At 44.6% G+C, this 22,880-nt stretch overlaps 1 protein-coding gene across 1 annotated transcript in view; it reads right to left on the reverse strand.

The window, feature by feature from the left end:
- The window catches only part of LOC126470030 (dedicator of cytokinesis protein 3), a 1,043,796-nt gene that overhangs the window by 589,684 nt on the left and 431,232 nt on the right, over nucleotides 1-22,880 (reverse strand). Inside the window, exon 4 of the mRNA XM_050097517.1 lies at nucleotides 18,227-18,282. Coding sequence (XP_049953474.1) covers nucleotides 18,227-18,282 — 56 coding nt within the window. The remainder of the gene's footprint in view (nucleotides 1-18,226; nucleotides 18,283-22,880) is intronic.

Consider the following 22,880-nt stretch of genomic DNA (forward strand, 5'->3'; position numbering starts at 1 on the left):
CACAAAGTATTGTTCACTTCTGGTTATTGCGAAATTGTCACTGGAAGCATTCATGAGAAAGGATTTTAGATGGTCTTTTGACACCATCCCACTTTTGCTAACTTCCAAATGTGTTTGATGGAAGATTCTTTTTAATTTTCGGGCCTCAAGTTTTTCTCTGAAGACAAACGCAGTTTTTTTGTCAGTGTCTACTCATAGGCAACTGATGATCCCCCCTCATTTTCTTTTATACAAAGAGTCGCATCAAAAGTTAGTTCATAATTAAATCCACTTTGATCAGTGTTCCCAATCCAGTTTTGCTGTAGCTCTGCAGTTTCCTGGTTTACTTATTCGACAAAACGGGCTCCAGACTGGGGAATATCTTAGTCTCCCTGTATATCTCTGGCTGTCATGAAAGCAGTGATGCTTTCTTGTGACGCACTATGAAATCTGCAAACATTTAAATTTTTTGTCTCCAGTGTCTCTTGTTTTTTACATTGCCCAAAATTTCAGGTGCCAGAAATCGACACGTTTTCCTTTATTCCCTGTTATATTCGATGAAATGACCTGGAGGAGTCTCTGCGAACACGTGAGATTCTGGCAAGAAAAAATGGGGGTGAGACGCGATTACAAGAACCCAGCAAGAGAATTCTCTTAGCTTCTGTCACCTCAATTCCCTAACATCCTATCTACACGTGATGCCCCCTGTTAAGCCAACCAACTCAACAGAAGTTTTGGTAACGAACCCCAGCGGGAAACTGAATCGGTCAGCGGACAGGATTTGGAGGTCGGTGGAAAAAAAAATGGTTCAAATGGCTCTGAGCACTATGGGACTCAACATCTTAGGTCATAAGTCCCCTAGAACTTAGAACTACTTAAAACTAACTAACCTAAGGACATCACACACACCCATGCCCGAGGCAGGATTCGAACCTGCGACCGTAGCAGTCCCGCGGTTCCGGACTGCAGCGCCAGAACCGCACGGCCACCGCAGCCGGCTGGCCGGTGGAAGGCAACAGGAAATCACAACTGAAATTCTCCCATGAGAATGCCAAGGCTTTGCTCAGTTCTAAATTTTCCGGAGCTTAAAGCCTCCCATCGGATCTCCGGAGGGACAGCATTGAAAGAAATCATTAGACTAACACCAATGTGCAAATTATGCCTGCGCATTATAAGAAAGACTGCAACATGGAATGTACGTGGGCTACTTCACACGGGGAAACTTGCTGCAGCATAAAGAGAAATAAGAGCGAATGACTTGGATATTCTTGGCCTTAGTGAGGCCCACTTGAGAAGTGACCATTTCATGACGCAAGGAAGGGACACTGTTTATTTTTCAGGGAGTAGAGACCAAAGCAGAAATAGTGCCGCAATAGTTGTTCCTAGAAATCTGAACAACTGTATTCTCAGTTATGAACCCATTAATGAGACGGTCATCTCCATTAAATTGAATACTGATCCATGTAAATTCAACATCATCCAGATCTATGCCCCTACTGCTGCAGCATCGAATGAGAAGATAGGAGTTCTATAAACACCTGGAACAAGATCCCTATGAAAGAACAGGCCATAATTCAAGGGGACTGCAGTGCTAAAATTGGAGACTCTACCCAAGATACACACTTACAATCCGTGGTTGGACCTTATGGTATAGGTGAGAGAAATGACCGATGCAGATACTTACTTGGTTTCTGTGTGAGTAACAATTTGACTATCTGAAACGCAAAGTGCAAATGGTTCAAATGGCTCTGAGCACTATGAAACTTAACATTCCCCTAGAACTACTTAAACCTAACTAACCAAAGGACATCACACACATCCATGCCCGAGGCAGTTTTCGAACCAGCGACTGTAGCAGTCGCGCGGTTCCGGATTGAAGAGCCTAGAACCGCTCGGCCACCGCGGCCGGCTACAAGTTCCAGCATCACCCAAAACGACTGTACACTTGCATATCATCTGGTGATGGATTTAGAAACCAGATTGACTTCATCCTAGTGCGAAGACGTTGGAAGACTTCGATCATTAGACTGTACTGCCTTTCCCGCAGCTGACCGTGAAAGTGATCATAATCTGCTGTCCATGAAAATGCCCATTAAACTCAAATCCACCAAGATGAGCGGAGAAAGACAACTAAAACTCACAAGCAAGAAAGCTCTTCGCGAATTTGGTGAGGTTGTAAGACCAAAACTCCACAGCATCAGTCTTGATAAAGGTGCACCAGCATCACATGGGAGCAAGTGAAGGAGGTTGTTCCTTCATCACTTAAGATATCAGAACGACCACAAAGTACAAAACATCTTTGAATATCACGGTCCACACTAAAATTAATTGAAGAGAGAAGCAACCTGAAGAAAACTGGTATCCACACCTACCAGGACCAAGACAGATATAAGAACATGTGCGGAGAAAAACAACAGAATTACGGAAAGGACAGATCACACTTCGTTAAGGGTATCTGTGATGAGATAGAACAAAATCATAGTCACAGTCAAGTACGTGATCTCCTCAAGAAACATAAAAGCATTACCGGTGAATTGAATCCTCATGCGTGGGTGGTAGATGATGAGAGTGGCAAGTAAGAAGCTGTTGAGAGGTGGAAACAATACCGTGAAAAGTTGTATTCTGGGAGTAACAACAGTGAAGAAATTCAATCAGTTGATAAGCTTACATTGGAACCTACAAGCTCACGCAGCAAAATATAAAACGCAATACGTCTGAGGAACTACAAATCATCTGGTCTTGACACTATATCTGGTGAGATGTTCAAAGAAATGGGGCAGAAAGGTGTGCTGCATCCAATGTATACAAGAATATGGGAAACTGGGGAATGGCCAGAAGATTGGTCGAAATCTCTTTTCATCCCACTGTACAAGAAACAGACACTGAATTGCACCAACTATCGAACAACTGCTCTCACATCCCATGCAAGCAAAATTTTCCTCTACATCGTGAACCAGCGTTTGAAGCTAGACATTCAACCTCACATATCCACGGAACAAGCAGATTTTGTTGAAGCAAAATCAACTCGTTAACAAATTCTCAACATACGACGAATAATCGAGAAATCGCTACAGTCCTGTGTTCCTGTCTTCATCTGCTCCCTTGACTATAGGAAAGCCTTTGGATGTGTTGTCTGGGAAATGTTGTGGCAGGTGCCTACAGGGTTCGATGTCCCGCCACACTTGACAGCACTGATCAGAAGTCTGTATAATAATCACCTCGCAGTTGTGGAGACAAATGCTGGCACATTTGATTTCTTCAATGTATCAAAAACTGTCAGACAGGGTTGTGTTCTATTCCCCCAATTGTACAACATCTATGAAAAACATGTCGTTAGGAATGCTTTTGATGGCTGGACTAAAGGCATCGCAATTTGTGGTAGAACTACTAACAACCTTCGATTTGCTGATGACACCGTGGTTTTAACCGGCAGCGAAGACGAACTTGCTGAGTTCTTAACAAAAGTAAAGGGCATTTGTCTATGATATGGTTTGGACCTCAATCTCAGCAAGTCCAAACTCAGGACAACTGATCGAGGAGTACAGGTTCAACTCAAAATGTCGAGTAAAAGAACTGGAAGTTGCGAATTCTTTCATCTATCTTTGGTGATCCATCTGTGACAAGGGAAGCTGTGAAGATGAGATAAGAAGATGGATCACGCTAGGGCGACTGGTTATGAAGAAGCTCACCAAAACTCCACAGCATCAGTCTTGATAAAGGTGCACCAGCATCACATGGGAGCAAGTGAAGAACAGAGCAATAATGAACACCGCAAAGATACGGCCTGTTAAAAAATTCGTGTTTTCCGTCTTCTTTTATGGTTGCGAGACATGAATACTTAAAGCCAAAGACAAACAGTGCATCAGTGCATTTGAGCTTTGGTGCTGGCGCAGGATGCTGCGCATAAAATGGACTGAAAAACCAACAAACGTGTCTACTGTTGAGCAACTCAGTATCTCCAAGCGCCTTTCTTCTCGTGCCAACCAAAAAATTATACAGTTCTTAGGCCATATTGTGAGAAGAGATGGAGAACATCTGGAGAAAATAATCATGGAAGGGAAGATCGAGGGCAAGAGACCAAGAGGAAGAGCTGCGAACAGGCGGACTGATCAAATCAAGATCTTGGGTCTACTTCTTCAGCGGGTTCTAAGAGAAGCTGATAACAGTCTGGGATGGACAAGCTTGGTTCATTCGGTCATGACGCTCACCAATGAGCACAACGTCTTGTGGTGGTGATGATGATGATTAGGATGATGATGAAGGTGCTTGCTATGTTAAAATGGGATAGAATGTGTTTTATCTCTAGTTCTTTGATTGCCTTGTTTCCTAAGAATGGATGTTCATTACGTCTTTTTTTTCTTCAGATAATCAAATATTACTTTGATGTTCCATGTGTCTTTTATAGATGGATGTCTCTTCAATAACGAGATGTAGATTGGAACTTTACGTGGAGGTGTACAATAATCATCATTAATACGCTGAAGGCGTTCTTCCGAAAATTTTGTTAAAATACTAAAAGAATTGGACTTCCTTCCTGATGAAGGTTCGCAATGAACAAAACTGTTAGCTTCTCTTTGAGGAGAACTGTTTCCGCCATTGCCACTAGCACTACGATCTTGAACGCCATTAATCGCGTTATCGTCTGTAAAGTCGTTTTCTTCATCCACTATCCTGTCTAATTTAACTTCATTTGAACAATCAAATGAATATTCATGATCTTGAACAATCAAATTCACCAAAACATTGCGAAAGCGGCATCATCCTGCTCCACACCATCGCCTGTCAGAAGCGCCTTCTTAATTTGGATGCCACAATATTTAAAACGTTCCAAACATTAATGTTTTCGTTCATTTTTGTTGTGTGTACGTACACTACGCACGTCAGCTAGTTGCTCAGATAACTGACTGACTGGCGCGTTAACAACCCCCACCTCAATACTCCACGACTGCAAGCGCTGTTCTGGACAAACCAAGAGCAACACAGTCACACGCCGTCGCAGGCGTGGTTAGGAATGTGAGATGGGACTGTGTACAAATGTTTAAATACAAATTCCTGTTCGAGCCCAGAGATGCCCCTTGTTAGCATTAATCGAGCGAGGTGGCGCAGTGGTTGGCACGTCGGACTCGCATTCGGGATGACTATTGACGGTTCAAATCCGCGTTCGCATCCAGATTTACGTGTATCGTGCTTTCCCCAAACCGCTCCAGGTAAATGCAGGGACGTTTCGTTTGGAAGGACATGGCAGATTTCCTTCCCCATCCTCGAAACAACAGAGCATGTGCACCATCTCTTACGACCTCAATGTCGACTGGACGTTAAACACTAATCTTCCTTCCTTCCTTCCTTTCTACCTTCTTAGTATTGAACGGCCCCTAAGGATAAAATTGAAATCCCGGTTACGTAGTTGCTACATGATATGATCTGTTACGACAGCACCCCAGCACGTCGATGCAAGGGACAACAGTTGTGTCTCACGTAATTTAATTCTACAAGAGGCGATCAAAAAGTTTCCGTTCGGAGGTCGTATAGTCCATAATCTGTATGACAGTCAGGCAAAATCACCGTGAATATAGAGGCAATCGTCCCACTGACGCACTAGCTTGAAGATACCGTTTGCTAAAACACCATGTACTGCTGCGCGAGGTAGTCCGTAACTGCATGCTGCACATCCTCTTCAGACAGGAATCGTCGACCCTTCAAATCCTTTTTTAAGGGATCGATCCATGATAATCGCATGGGAAGACATTAGGACTATAGGGTGGGTTCTCGGGTGTCTCCCACTTGAGTTCGCGTAACTTCTGCGTTACGACATTTGCGATATGGGGACGTGCGTTATCATGAAGCTGCAGCCTCTTGTCTCCGTTTTCTCGGAAGTTTCGCCTTAATTGTACGCCGTAATTTCTCTAGCATTGTGCTGCACCGTTCCCCGTGATGAAGATACCAGGCTGCTTGAAATCAACAAGCAATGGGCTCCGGTAATCAAAGAGCAGGGCGAGCGCCACCTTTCCAGCAGATGGCTGGCTCTTGAACTTCTTGGAACGAGGATATGATGAACGCTTTCGGCTCCATTTCCCAGCTTTCGTCACCTGGAACTATGCACTGAAGGAACATGTTACTTTCGACAGTGAAGCGCATCAGGTGGTTGAGCCAAACAGGCAACCTGTTTGCTTATTATTCGGCTTTCAACGTCTGGGGTGTCCTCTGGCTGCAGACATTATGGTAGCCCAACTTCTATCGGATAATACGTTGCGCGTTACTGAAGCTTATGTGATCCTTTGCTAGCGCCCTAATCGAATCGTCAACTGCCTGATTGTTGTTGTCCGTAATGGATGAGAATGGCCTCCCGGATCGACAACCGTCTTGTGTCGAATCACAGACAGAATGGAACTTGGCGCACCATTCCCGCAACGGTAGATTTCGACAGGCGTGCTGTCGAGGCGGATGCTGTGATTGCTGGTGCTTCGCTTCCATGCGTTTGTTTGATGTGGGTATGACCCTCTCCTTCTCCACGCCCCACCCCTTCTTGCCCCGCCCCCCCCCCCCCCGCCCCCACCATGACTGGCTGACCAGACCGCAACACATTTATGTTGCCATAATTATTCGGTGGCACCTTAAAATAAGCTTTATGCTCCGAAAACAGTCGTGCAATAGATTAAGAACTTACTGGGACATGAAGCGAATTTTTTATTCTACAAATACGTTCCTCTTGATTAAATATTTTGTATGTGAGATTGTTTTTGGCAACAGCTGAGTTGTGAATATCTCGATATTTCCTGTGACAGCACTGTTTTGCACTTCATTCTGACACTGTGTGTATAGACTGATATAACTCTAAAACGTAATCCCAGCTGTACCTCTGGAACCATCCACCTCCAAACACCTTCGCCACAGCTTCCCGCTTCTGGCATGGCACCAGTACCGTTGGCTTGTGTCACTGCGACACTGCACTACCCGAGCTGCCATCACCGAAGCTCCTCCTGTGCAGCATCGCCGCGGTTTCCTCCTCCTTCTCGTGCAGTACCTGAACCTTCGTCCACATGTGTCCTCACATATAATTCTTCCGATAGCTCTGACCAACACACCTCCCTACTCACACCTATTCCCTCCCTCCTGGCCCAGCCAGTGCCTTATCCATGCTGCAAAGTCTGATCCGGTCTTCTATGTCTAATCTCCCCACACGTTTTTTGAATATTCTTTCCAGGCATGATCACTGCACCCGTTTTCCCATTTCTCTGGTGCTTCTACATCAAGCCGTACCCTCCGGACACAATACTCTTCAATTTCAAGTGCTCCCACAATCACTTCTGTCCTCCGGGCACAATGATTTTACATCCCAAGTGCTTCCACAACCACCGCTGCCGCGGCACATTTTTCTGCCCTCTAGGCCCAACGATTTTACTTTTTGCATGTTTCTGAGCTCGTCTCTTTCTTTTCAACTACTTCCATATTTATCTATGCCCTCCAAGTACAACAAGTCTAGTTCTCCCACACTCCTGCACTCCTCACCACAGTTTTCCTTCCTAAATGCTTCCACCATCACATCTGCCCTCCAGGTGCATTTATTTCGCACCATTTTCAGCCATCAGCCAGTATGTCTGTTGCTTCGTTACGTCTCTTTGCAGGCTAACTCTGAACAGCTCGCTCTTTGGCTGCTAGCAGTCTTGCCAACTGCCCCAGTTTTGCCCACACCAGCTTTACGATACAGCCAGGATCCCAGCCTAGGGGCATGGCCACCGGATATCTTAGATGCCACAAACTCTCAGTTCTGCTGATACTTGATGCCAGCAGCGGTCAGGTCATGGGAGAACTGACACTGCACACCAGGTCCACATGCCACCTCCCAGATTAATCTGTTTTTCCGTGTGCCGGCCGCGGTGGTCTAGCGGTTCTAGGCGCTCAGTCCACAACCGCGCGACTGCTACGGTCGCAGGTTCGAATCCTGCCTCGGGCATGGATGTGTGTGATGTCCTTAGGTTAGTTAGGTTTAAGTAGTTCTAAGTTCTAGGGGACTGATGATCACAGATGTTAAGTCCCATAGTGCTCAGAGCCATTTGAACAATTTTTATTTTATTTTATTTATTTATTTATTTATTTTTTTTTGTGCCGTGGAAAACTTCGCCACCCTCGAGCATTGGGATTTCATAGTATTTTGTTGCCGTGTCGGACTTTCTCCATCCCAGGACCATGGACAACGCAAAACAAGTGTAGCAGAAACAGTTCAAATGGTTCAAATGGCTCTGAGCACTATGGGACTTAACATTTACGGTCGTCAGTCCCCTAGATCTACTTAAACCTAACTAACCTAAGGACATCACACAACACCCAGTCATCACGAGGCAGAGAAAATCCCTGACCCCGCAGAAACAGTGTCCACATCCTCCAGCCTCATATGAGGTCGGCCCACCGTCGGTCCAGGCATCGACTCGATGGACATCGACCACAGTCCTCCTGGCTCACCAGATCCACAGGTGTGTACATGCTTCCTGGGACTTTGAGATGTACTGCATCCTCTCGTCCTTCACAAGGGACAGGGATTCTGTGTGACAAACCTGCAACCTCTCTCACATCTGTGGTATGCAAGCAGTCTAACCTGCAAGGGGCTATATCGGCAGACGACAGAGCGAAGATCAAGCACGCCGAATAGGCCAGCAGGCGGCAGTGTGAACGTCGCTGGAGGTCTCTGCCCTCTTGGACTTGTTTGCTTCCACCACACGATCGCATATAGTTCCTCTAGTTTTGCTGTGCTGCCTGGGTATATAGGCTAATGCAGATCCACTCCGACTGGACTTCCATCTAGTCTGTGGGCCAGGTACTGAATCCACCCGCAGCTCTTAACTCACAGTCTCGTTGGAAACTTTGCAACCTGCGACGTCGTCAGTGTCTGTCATAATCATCATTGAGATATGGCCTCCGTATCAGGGACTGCAAGGACTTCTGGTATCAGCTATCGAACTTATTGTTTTGCTGTCAAGTGAATCTGAGGTTTGACTCATTCTTCATTGAGGCCGCCAGCTAAATTTCATACTTGCGTAAATTCAGAGCATATTACGAATCTTCACAAACAGTTGTTATGATTAACTTTTTCTCCAAGGAGGAGTTTTTTGGTTTATGTATTTCTTAATACAACTGTTCTAAATTGTTGACCTGTGTTCTTACTGCCCCTCAACCGGCGCAAGACTTATCAAAGTTAACGGATGAGATAGGGACAGAAAGGAAGTTGACATTTCAAATATTCCACATGAACACAAATCAGATGGATATCGCCAGCACATCATACCGAAACGCGTCGCATTCTGACTTTAATATCACTGTGCAGAGTTTCACACAATCCCGACAACGAAACAGTGGTTTCATATATTTTGATAAATAGAGTTACAACGGTTTCGACGAGGACCACCTCGAGTCCGCATTTAGACATTTGAAGAATGCGTTTCGAAAGAACAGCCATTGTGAACGATATACACTCCTGGAAATCGAAATAAGAACACCGTGAATTCATTGTCCCAGGAAGGGGAAACTTTATTGACACATTCCTGGGGTCAGATACATCACATGATCACACTGACAGAACCACAGGCACATAGACACAGGCAACAGAGCATGCACAATGTCGGCACTAGTACAGTGTATATCCACCTTTCGCAGCAATGCAGGCTGCTATTCTCCCATGGAGACGATCGTAGAGATGCTGGATGTAGTCCTGTGGAACGGCTTGCCATGCCATTTCCACCTGGCGCCTCAGTTGGACCAGCGTTCGTGCTGGACGTGCAGACCGCGTGAGACGACGCTTCATCCAGTCCCAAACATGCTCAATGGGGGACAGATCCGGAGATCTTGCTGGCCAGGGTAGTTGACTTACACCTTCTAGAGCACGTTGGGTGGCACGGGATACATGCGGACGTGCATTGTCCTGTTGGAACAGCAAGTTCCCTTGCCGGTCTAGGAATGGTAGAACGATGGGTTCGATGACGGTTTGGATGTACCGTGCACTATTCAGTGTCCCCTCGACGATCACCAATGGTGTACGGCCAGTGTAGGAGATCGCTCCCCACACCATGATGCCGGGTGTTGGCCCTGTGTGCCTCGGTCGTATGCAGTCCTGATTGTGGCGCTCACCTGCACGGCCCCAAACATGCATACGACCATCATTGGCACCAAGGCAGAAGCGACTCTCATCGCTGAAGACGACACGTCTCCATTCGTCCCTCCATTCACGCCTGTCGCGACACCACTGGAGGCGAGCTGCACGATGTTGGGGCGTGAGCGGAAGACGGCCTAACGGTGTGCGGGACCGTAGCCCAGCTTCATGGAGACGGTTGCGAATGGTCCTCGCCGATACCCCAGGAGCAACAGTGTCCCTAATTTGCTGGGAAGTGGCGGTGCGGTCCCCTACGGCACTGCGTAGGATCCTACGGTCTTGGCGTGCACCCGTGCGTCGCTGCGGTCCGGTCCCAGGTCGACGGGCACGTGCACCTTCCGCCGACCACTGGCGACAACATCGATGTGCTGTGGAGACCTCACGCCCCACGTGTTGAGCAATTCGGCGGTACGTCCACCCGGCCTCCCGCATGCCCACTATACGCCCTCGCTCAAAGTCCGTCAACTGCACATACGGTTCACGTCCACGCTGTCGCGGCATGCTACCAGTGTTAAAGACTGCGATGGAGCTCCGTATGCCACGGCAAACTGGCTGACACTGACGGCGGCGGTGCACAAATGCTGCGCAGCTAGCGCCATTCGACGGCCAACACCGCGGTTCGTGGTGTGTCCGCTGTGCCGTGCGTGTGATCATTGCTTGTACAGCCCTCTCGCAGTGTCCGGAGCAAGTATGGTGGGTCTGACACACCGGTGTCAATGTGTTCTTTTTTCCATTTCCAGGAGTGTATTAAGCTACCGCTCTCTACAACAGGGAGGAGGGGTAGTTCTATGGTTTTGATATTGATAAGCTGGAGATGGGCTGCACCCTTTTCTTTTCTTCTCTAACGATGTGCCACGGTATTGCGTATCATGGCGCAGTGATCTCCATGTGTACCAGCACCTATATACATCTACCCGTACACAAAAAAATTAAATTAAGTACGTAACTTTATTTTTTCGCGGGGAGAGTCAAAACTTTATGACCACTCCCTCTAGATATTCAACGAGCATAAGTTGAAACACATATAACCGTCTGTCTTTGCTGTGGGGCTACATTTCGTAAGATATCAGGTTTCTGAGTTTGACAAGGCAACCGACTAATTTATAACCACTCAGGAAGATAAAAAATGAGCTCAAAGAGTAAAGGGTGGTCTTTGTCGATGAGTTCTAGAGATTTTTGACCTTCCTTTTGACTGCAGCAATTGTTATACTTGCCAGTATCAGAACCATTCTGCAGAATATCGCTGCAAAGTTTAGTATCGACATCTGGACACATCAGCAAATGCTGAGCGTAGGCTTACAAACAGGCATAAAATTATGTTTGATGATACGAAAACTCTTGTCCCATTTATAAGTATCAATACGTAAGTATCCTCTCATCAACGATGCTTAGCCAGTTTATAAAGCCTCGTTGAAAACACATCTGGCCACGTATAAAAGAATCTAAGTATTGTGATTTCGTGGAATGATATGTACCAATATGTTCGTTTTTGTGATCTTATTGAGTCAGTGCAACATATTTGTAATGAGTTTGTATACATTTCTGAAAACAGTTTTTTCTAAAAAGATAGTAATAAAGGTTGTAAAAAATCCAGGAGTGTGCACATCTTGTCTGAAATTGACAAATCAATTAGCAAAATAACATCAATATGAAATATTGTTAAAAGAGCGACAGGGAAAGAATCCATAGAACGTCACATAATTTCTGTTACAGGGAATGGTACTGTTGTAAAAGACAGTTCATGTGTAGTAGATATTTTTAATAATTACTTTTAAAAAAAGTAGGTGTGAATATCGGTGCAAATAGTTCAGAAGAGAAATCAAAACAGTATACAGAAGAGGCAATACAGAGGACATTTAGTGAATTATAAATTAATCCCACATCCACATCTAAAATGAGGAAGATCATTATAATTCTAAAAGGTAAAATTTCATATGCGGTGGATAATATCTCCAACAAGACAGTAAAAATTTGTGGCCGTATAATATGTAATGTTCTTAGTGCTTTATGTAATGCCTCACAGCTCAGGGTGTTCTTCCACAAAGACTGAAATATGTCACTGTTATGCCTCTCTATAAAAAGATAGCGACTCCATAGATGTCATAACCAGCGCCCACTATCACTCCTTACAGAAGTTTCTATAGTTTTTGAGAATCTAATGTGCTCCAGAGTTGTCACCCGCCTGTTTTGTAATGGGGTACTTAACCAATCGCAGTTTGGATTTCAAAAGGGCCATTTTACTGAGCCACCTATTTATACATTTACTTAGCACGTAATAAAATCTTTAAATGATAAGTAATCACCGATTGAGATATTCTGTGCCTTATCGAGGACATTGGATTGTGTCAATTGTAATTTTCTATTAGAGACGTTAAGTTTTTATGGAATACAGAAAGTTATCCTACGGTGTTTGAGAAATACAAAGAGGAACGCCACATCATCTGCATGGGCAGAAGTTACAATTACAGTCCCACAAGGTTCGATCATTGGTTACTTTATGTTGATGATTAGCTCTTTTATTTGAATCAGGAGGCACAATTAATCCTATTTACAGATGGTACACGCATTGTTGTGAAGCCAAGCAAAGTAGCGTCAACACAAAATTGTAAAATACGATTTTGTGAAAGTTACCGAATGGTTTTCACAAATGTGCTTTCTTTAAACATGGAAAAATCGCAGTTCATTCAGTTCCGTACTGTCGAAAATGTCCTGACTCCTAATAACTAAGTACTACGACAAGATATAATAAACAGGGTAGTTAATTGTAAGTTCTTAGAGGTGCGTAATGATGAAAACTTAAACTGGAAAAACCGTATAGCAGATGTGCTAAAACGTTTAGGTTCGACTATTTTTGTCATAAGAATAATTGCCAACCTTTCGGATAAAGAAGTCAGTCAGTTAACATATTCTGGATATTTTCATTCACTGGAGCCTTATAGAATATTATTTTGAGGCAACTCCCAGCCTAGACCAAAGGTGTTGATTGCCAAAAGAAAATACTTCGAATGATGTGTGAAGTTCAAATGTACATCTTGCAGTGATCTCCTCAAGCAGCTGGTAATATCAACTACTAGTGTCTTACAGCACGTTTATTCACTTACGGAATTTGTTATCAAAAATCCATCTAAGTCTGAGAGCAACAGAGATATTTACAAATACAACACTCGAAGGAAAAATGATCCGCATTATCCTTTAATGAATCTAACTATGGCAGAGAAAGGGGTGAAATATGCTATCGTTAAACTCTTTGACAATCTACCCATGCAAATAAACATATATGAGAAGTGCTTTCAAATGTAGATTAAAGATTTTCCTACCCAATAACTCCTTCTGCACCATACAGGAATTCTTGAGTAGAGATAATTGGTCATTAAAAAGAAAACCATAAATGGCCAGCACGTGGCCCTATAAATACTGTTTTATATAGTTTTTAAAAGTTGTCTGCAAGTGTTCTATATTGAGATGACAAGTCATGGGATACCTCCTAATACCATGTTGGACCTCTTTTGCCCGTCGTATTGCAGCAACTCCCCGTAGCATGGACTCGACAACCCGTTGAAACTCGCCTGCAGAAATTTTGAGCCATGCTGCCTCTGCAGCCCGTCCATAATTGCGAAAGCATTGCCGGTGCAGGTCGAAATGCAAGACCTGACTTTTCGATTATGTTTGATTCATGTCGGGTGATCTGGGTGGCCAAATCATTCGCTCAAATTGTCCAGAATGTTCTTCACACCAATCGCGAACAATTGTGGCCGGATGACGTGACATCATTGTTTGGGACCGTGAGAAGCGTCAATGGCTGCAAATGGTCTCCAAGTAGCCAAACATCACCATTTCCAGTCAATAATCGGTCAGTTTGACGAGAGGACCAGTCCATTTCAAGTAAACACAGCTCACGTCATAAGGAGCCGCCACCACCAACTTGCACAGTGCCTTGTTGACAACTTGAGCCCATGGCTCCGTGGGTTCTGCGCCACACTCGAACCCTACCATCAGCTCTTACTAACTGAAATCGGGGCTCATCTGACCAGGCCATGTTTTCCAGTCGTCTAGGATCCAACCGATGTGGTCACGAGCCCAGGAGAGGCGTGTAGGCGATGTCGTGCTGTTAGGAAAGGCACTCGTGTCGTTCGTCTGCTACCACAGCCTATTAACGCCGAATTTCGACGCACAGTGCCAGCGGATACATTCCACATTGATTTCTGCGGTTATTTCAAGCAGTGTTTTTTGTGTGTTAACACTGACGCGTCTAGGAAATCGCCGCTGCTCTCGGTCGTTAAGTGAAGGCCGTCAGCCGCGGCAGGCATCCATGGAGAGAAGCAATGCCTGAAAATGCGTATTCTCGGCAGACTCTTGACACTGCGGATGTCGGAGTATGGAATTCCCTCACGATTTCCGAAACGGAATATCCCATGCGTCTAGTTCCAACTACCATTCCGCGTTTAAAGTCCGTTAATTTCCGTCGGGCGGCCATAATCACGTCGGAAACCTTTTCACATGAATCACCTGAGTACAAATGACAGCTCCGTCAATGCACTGCCCTTTTATATCTTGTGTACGCAGTACCGCCATCTGTATAAGCGTATATTGTTATCCCATGACTTTTGTCGCCTCAGTGTATGTTCGTTCTGTTGACACGTCTCACACCATGGCGTTTATCTCTAATTTGATCTGCGGACCAAAGAACTAAAAAACTAGTTAACTGACCTGTAATCGATCAGATTATGCAACAACAGACTGCTGCCTTATGTTTAGTGGTGCATGGACGCGGTGCTTGATGTTGAAAGGCTACAGAGGAATACGCCAAGCTGTTTACCTTCTAGTCAGATCGTTGGTGCTACTAGCATTCTTCCATCGCAGACATCAATATAATCGTCGTTAGAATACCTTCATTCCCCGACCTTCGTATGACGTCACCACAACTTAAATCAGCTGGTTGATAAGCTTAGCCGACCGGAGTGGCCGAGCGGTTCTAGACGCTACAGTCTGGAACTGCGCGACCGCTACGGTCGCAGGTTTGAATCCTGCCTCGGGCATGGATGTGTGTGATGTCCTTAGGTTAGTTAGGTTTAAATAGTTCTAAGTTCTAGGTGACTGATGACCTTAGAAGTTAAGTCCCATAGTGCTCAGAGCCATTTGAACCATTTTTTTCTTACGGGACTTGGTAAGAATGTCTTCCACAAGTAATGAGTGTGTTGGGTAGGGCCACTACGAATGTAGTGTGTGGACATATAAGGTGAGAGTGTGGGTCTCGCGGGAGGCGTGCGCGAGATAATCCCTGCAGTCGCACTATCCTCTGTGCCCTCGGTGGCTCAGATGGATAGAGCGTCTGCCATGTAAGTAGGAGATCCCAGGTTCGAGTCCCAGTCGGTGCACACATTTTCACCTGCCCCCGTTGATATATATCAACGCCTGTCAGCATCTGAAAGTATTAATATATAATTCTAATTTCGTACCGGAAGAGAGTCAGTGAGATTCTGGAAGGTACCGACAGCGATGTGGAGCCATGCCGACTCCAGTGTCACGGCCAGCTGCGCTGGGTTTCTCGGTTGAGGAAACATGGCGCGGACAGCCCGATCAAGGTGGTCCCACAGATTCTCGACTGGGTTTAAATTCGGGGAATTTGGTGGTCAGAGGAGTGAGGAAAACTCATACTAGCGCTCTTCGAACTACGCACGCACACTGCGAGTCGTGTGGTTCAGATGGCTCTGAGCACTATGGGACTTAACTTCTGAGGTCATCAGTCCCCTAGAACTTAGAACTACTTAAACCTAACTAACCTAAGGACATCACACACATCCATGCCCGCGGCAGGATTCGAACCTGCGACCGTAGAGGTCGCGCGGTTCCAGACTGCAGCGCCTAGAACCGCTCGGCCAACCCCGAGTCGTGTGTCACGATGCTTTGTCCTGCTAGCAGATTCCGTCGTGCGGAAGAAAAACTGACTGCATGCAGGGATGGACGTGGTCCTCAAGGATAGTTGCATACTTGTGTTGATCCATTGCTCCTTCCAGAATGACTAGAACACCCAGGGAATGCCGCGAAAACAATGCCCAGACCATCGCGTTCCCTCCACCGACCTGGATCCTTCCGAAGACTGTTGCAGGCTGTTTGCTTTCAGACGTTTTACACAGTTCACGCCAACGCGATTCTTCTGAAAAGACCACCTGTCGCCACTCAGTGGACGTCCAGCTGTGGTACTGGCGTGCAAATTGAAGCCTTCATCGCTGATGAACAGCAGTCAGCATCGGTTCACGAACTAGACGCCTACTACGGAGGCCCATACGCAGCAACGTTCGCTGAATGCTTGTTGAGAAGGCACTGCTCAGCCCCTTCGTTCTACTGAGCGGTCAGTCGTTCAACAATTACACGTCTGTTCGCCCGAACACATATCCGCAGCCGTCATTCACCCCTGTCATCTACGGCCCGTGGTCCACCAGTTGCGTCAGATCCGGTTTTGGATAGCGCCTTTTTGCCATGCACGGTATAATTTAATCACGGCAGTAGATGAATAATTTAAATACTTAGCCATTTTGGAAATGATTGCACCCTTTGCCGGAAAGCCAGTGACCAACCTCTTTTGAAAGTACGATAAATCGATCCGTTTCCGCATTACGACTGCACAGTTTTCCGCGTCTCCTTGACACGCTTTATACACCCTCCACTGCTAGTGCTGCCACCTGCCTCTTGTAAGTGGTTATTTCACGTTTACATCGAACGCGGGCGGTGGTCACATTAATGTAACTGGTCTGTGTACAAAGTAAAACCAGTTTTAAACGCCTCCTCCATGGTGTTGCCATGTGTTAACAAACCGCACATTTATGTAGAGCCCTTTTGGGTAGCCGCATGGTTTGAGGTGCCTTGCCACGGTTCGCGCGGCTCCCCCGTCGGACACTCGAGTCCTCCCTCGGGCATGAGCGAGTGTGTGTTGCCCTTAGCGTAAGTTCGTTTAAGTTAGATTAATGAAACCACTCGTATATGCCTGATGTTTCCGACTGGCAGTATGCGAAGTACTGTTGCATCGAGCTAGACTAAGTCTAGCATCATTATGTTGGAAAAAACAGCTGAAAATCGATAATATTTTCTGTAGATCGAGTATATGTGAACACACGCGAATGCAACTGAAAGAGCGAATTACTTCTGCCAATTAGATCACATCTAGTTAGATTTTTAAAGTAGTAATAATGATGCTAGATGACAGCACAGATTATGTTTGAATGTCGCTGTAACCAAACGATTAATAATTGAGCAATATTTTCAGTTTGATGCCGTATGATAAAAATTTCAAAATAATTAATACACCAAAATTAAATTAAAATATCTATGTTCAACCTCTTACTTAGTATTCTGTGTGTCAGACCCTACCCACAGATATTTTTTCACTGACTTTTTTTCCTAAAAAGAAATGCCATGAAATAGTGGGTTAATGGCCAACAATGTATTTTGTAGTCCAAACCACAGTTCATCACGGTTAACATCATATGCCGGTAGCCAGTTTATAAAGCTATCAGCAAAAAAAAAAATACCTGTCCAGTTTTCAATGTATCGAAGCGAATGCAACAGAGAAGGTGAATAATGCTACTGGTACGACAGATACCCTTCACCACACACCGTAAGGTTCCTTGTAGAGTGCAGACGTAGATGCAAAACCACAATTTACTGTAGGTAACAGACAAGGGCAAAATAATCGTAAAAGAAAAAGTAAAGGATCAGGTTGAAGATACAGGAAATTAGAACTGATATTGAGAACTATTACTCTTTACCGTGAGAAATGTAATACCGGAGACGAATGTCTCTCTTTAAGCTGTCTTAGAATATAGCTAACTACAATGAAACTGAACTACATAGCAAACCACTATTTCGGCAGTTAACAGAAAAACTACGATCTCATCTATAATGCGATGATTTTCATACTACCAGTTGGTTATGCTGATGGATTAGACGTAAGAAAACAGCGAATGGATTTCCTGTATGTGTAGCTCGACATTTTGCCATACGCCACATATTAACGGACCGTACTAACATCTACATATGAGATGGTAGTTGCACCACCAGCGCATATAATATCTAGGTGGAAACCAATACAATATGAAGCAGTTTCTAACTCACCCGTCATTTTCTACTTTGCAGGGCTTCAGGTGTATGTAACTGGAGGGAAAGATGCCCTGAAACAAAACATATATTATTAAAACACACAATGAAATAATACAATCAAGTTAACTAAGTTTACATCTAGGGGGTATAAAACATTAAATTCGGGTATCTTATTGACTAGCTGTAAATTCTCTGATTTTCGCTTCAGTAAAGATCTACATGCACGATCGTAGCGGAAACTCCTCCCATGAAATAGCACCTTGCGAAAAAATACGGCAATTACATAGGGAAAGACCTGCAGCGTAGAGGGCACAGATGTGTCGAACGCAATACATACATTACGTCCACGTGCTTCGAAACGCAAGGAACGTCTTCACTTTTTTAAACTTACCTGAATCCTCTTTCAAACAGGTGAGCACATACACACACACACACACACACACACACACACACACACACACACACACACACACACACACGTCTTAGTGACTACCAACTTCATCTGGACACACTCATACATGGAAATTCATTTTAATTACCTAGGCGACATGAACATCACTTTTCCCCTCATTTTGCTAAAATCCATGTTGAAAGACGCTGCATTACAAAACAACAAGTTCAAAGCACATAGGATCACGATGCCATCAAGCAACAAAACTACAAAACCAAAACTGATTTAGGAAATTTTTGCCAGAGGAAGATTCTGTTGCTCTTAAAATTCCAGACAAATATTAACATTTTATAATGTGGTGCTTGATGCATATCGTTCGCGGTAGTTCTCGTGAGTCGAAGGGGTCAACAGTAGTGAGTGCAAGTTGCCTTTCACACTTCCGACCTCAACACACGATTAACTCTACGAGCTATTCGAGCTTACAATAACACAGAATGACGTTGGTAATATAACCATTAACGCTGCTCAATGTAGATGCAGGTCAGATTTAATTACCAAAAATAAACTAAAAAGATTGTAAAAAAGAAATGAAACAATTAACCTCCTCGTTTAATCAAAAATGTTCCTAGTAATGACACCTGTTTTACACCGGAACGCCGACACAGCGAGTGCACAATTGTCATACAGAACCGACTGATAATTATTAAAAGGAAAAGGGTCACCTTATCAGCTATTTGTAGGGCAAAGAAATGATAATATTCGTTAAAATTAACCATAAATTTATTGAGCCTTAAAAATTAGTTCTCAGATCAAGGTAAATTACAGTTACGGTTCACTATGTTAAAGATAAAAATTAATGACCACGAAATTACAAAAACAATTACATTAGTCAGCAGCGAGACAAAATTTTTGTCTATTTTGAAAGCACTGTATAAATGCTAAAGGCACCTGAAGCTACGCTGACGGCTGCCATTGAAACTGCAAATGACTTTTCAGAGTCTGTGCACCTCGCAAATGCGATAATACTGGAGAAGATCGACTCACGATCTCAGTACAAAAAATTTACTGTAAAAAGCAAACTCACATTGCGGAATAAACTCGGAAATTGTGAGCTGTACGGAGGAAAAGCAGCGCAAATGGTGCTCGAAAAAAGCGGCAGGCTGGTCTGGGCAACTGTCGATATCTCCGTGACGTAACGTTGCCCCGCCGCCCCAAACGGTGAACACCAATTGTGTCCTATCTATATTCCAATTCGCTCCTAAATGCCACCGGTTGGAGGGGAGGTTTCACGAGTTTTGCCACCGTGACAATCGAAAATTTTTCAGCAAGTTTTAAAATGCGGGGGATGCATGCAGAATTTTCTCCACAGGTGCATGTTGTGTTTCCGTAAACTGACTAGAGTTTGACACTGGACGGTCTCTCGTGCAACTCGTTTCCCACGCTGTGTACAATAAAATGGCGGTGGGTCATTATCTGCATATGCTTCTAAGAAAGTCCGTGAGCATTGCTGGCTATCCCCCAAGGACCACTCGTGTTTCGCACAGCACTGAAAAGGCGCTTTGCGATACTCTGGCTTGGGAGCACCGTTACCTACGGCGTTCTTCCCACGCGACTCTACCGTTCTTGGGGGGGGGGGGGGGAATTTGGGGAAATTTTCCGAAAATTCGTTCCTCAACCACCCATCACCTAAAGCTTGCAGCTGGCCTTTCTCACCACATTCCAGCAATGGGGAATTTAGCAAGTTCATACTCCAGACTTCACTAGCCCTGTATCTCCACCCAGAAAATTTAGGATAATACAACGGCAATGAATTTATTTATCGTCGCTTAACGACATGCGATCAACAAGTCACCTCATTTTTAAAGACAGAATGGCGAATTTTCGAATTTCAGAAAATTCCTTCTCTTCGCACAGCAATTAAATTTTACTTCTAAATAATTATAATGCTACAAAAATCTACTTTCTTTGGTACCTTCTTTGGTACCAAAGTCCAATGATAGCGAGTTCTTGTGCCTGGGAACACCATGCCTACAGTTTCTAGGACATCTGTGGTGTTTCTCATAGCAGCAGTGCAGTAAAACAAAGAATCGAAGAAGCTCAAAAGTTCTACCATGCCTTCAAGAACTAGTTTAGCGTGCATGTGAATTATTCACACAAGAACTGATCAGCTTTAATTGCAGTCTCGAAACTTCAAACGCAGAAGATAGCAGAAAGATAAGAGTGTGATGTGTTCCCAACCTGGTGTGAATTAACAAATATGCTCTATTTGCTGCTTCTGTTTCCTTAAGGTGTCTCATCATCGTAGGAGGAATAAAACGAGTTTGTTTGACTACCCAAACATTCCACGATGTTTGAGGCCTGTTGCATATAGCGATAAGCTTCTTGTTCCATCCACTATAAGACAGATCACGCCCTGTACAGAATTACGTGACGACAATATCGAAGTTGTGCAAGTGCACGTATCACGCGAAACCTCAATTTCCAAATTCACACGAATTAAATAACGTAACATGAGATATTATTTTAACAATACCAAACGCAGAAACAGTAACAAAAAGACTGCATGAGTGAAATTTGCTGGATAGAAACTGCAAGATACCTAAGCAAAGGGAGCACTACCGCACTTTGTTTCAGCACTTTATGCTTAAAGACGGATTATACTTCTGGTGTAGTATTGGGTGGCCGAATTGACCAACATGACGAGTTCGTGGCTGGTCATGAAAATATGACGTGTCAACCACTTCTGCAACTACATCTCCAGTCTATAAACAACTGTCAAGCGTATGGCAGAGGGTACTTCCTGTTGTACAATGCAGTGGAGTGCGGGAAGAATGACTGCTAAACTACATCTGTACGTGCTGCAATTTGTCTAATCTTGTCTTTGCCGTCACTACGAGAGCGGTAAGTTGGGGGTTGTAGCATACTCCTCGATTTCTCACATAATACTGATTCTTGAAACCCTGTAAGCAGGCTTCGATGGGATACAAGAGGAGAACCACACCGGAAATGACCGCGGAGAAGCCCTCGGACGCGCCAGGTACATATAGACTGCGGCCGCGAGCTCGGCTCCGGTTCACCACGGGCAATGGAGGGTGAAGTTCTGACAATACCAGCCTTAATGCTCACGATTCGATCGCTGCGCCATCTGTAAGGGCTTAACGTTTCATCTGCGCATGCGCACTGAAGTGGCTAATTTTGTATCCGGTGAGCTTATTTTAACCCTTTCAAAAACAATTTCTTTCAGGTGGAAGACAATGAATTGTTATTTTAATTAATGTCGCAGTGTAAAAAAAGGATTTACCACCGTTTTGTTTTCCAACTTGGGAAGGGGTGGGACATACAGAGTTTGTCAAAAGTACCCCCGGGGATTCAGAAGATGACTGCACAAAAACTACACGACATACAGAGATTACAGCACCTCTTGAAGTTTGTAATTCACGTTACAGGTGCTCAATGTCGGCGTAGCTTGTGATGCGGCAGACGTCAATACGTACATGCGTTTCATTGACACGAATTGTTCAGGAAGACGAGAGAGCAGCTCACTATGCAAATCTATTGATTGCGTTGGCTATCTGCAGGCGCTGACTAATTCGATGCGACAATACAGAACGGGTGATTTGTCTCCATGTTCTGATACGCCTGCCTTATTGCAACTACGCCACGGTTCGTGTTACCAATCGAAACTTGGATAGATTCTCCGTCCACTGACGTATCATTCTTCTCTATGTCTCGCTGTTTTAGCGGAGTCATTTCATGAAATGCTGATAATCTATCGTGGGACACATACGTACCACTGGTAGTGAAAGGGTTACAGCATGTTTCCATAAGAAAGGCGGCTACACTTTTTACTAGTGCTTTTGGCATTATCAGAAAAAAATGCAGGTTAACCATGTAAAGAGTGCATATGGGAAACCACGTCGCAAAAAAGAGGACAAGGCGAGTGTATCAGTAGAGCTGCCATCCCGGCCTGTGGGCTTGGGCTGAGGTGGTGCCGTTGTAGTGCATCCCGCCGTCCCGTCCGCGCCACGTGTCAAGCTGCAGTAAATGTCTCTGCAAAGCAGTGCAGACATTTTGGTTTCCACGCCGCTGTGTCACACCTTTAGGCAATTTTTGGTTATATCAACTACCGTCAAATGGCAAAGGCTGCAAGGCCAACTTCAGTGTGACAGATTTTTAACTACATGAAATAAAATCGTCATAACTTCTGAACGGTTTGCGTTAGGACATTCAAACTGGACGGTTGGCCGCGGGGATTGATGGGAATTAGTATGCGTAGCA

This window comes from Schistocerca serialis, chromosome 3 (genome assembly GCF_023864345.2).
Source record: "Schistocerca serialis cubense isolate TAMUIC-IGC-003099 chromosome 3, iqSchSeri2.2, whole genome shotgun sequence".
In the NCBI taxonomy this organism is placed as follows: domain Eukaryota; kingdom Metazoa; phylum Arthropoda; class Insecta; order Orthoptera; family Acrididae; genus Schistocerca; species Schistocerca serialis.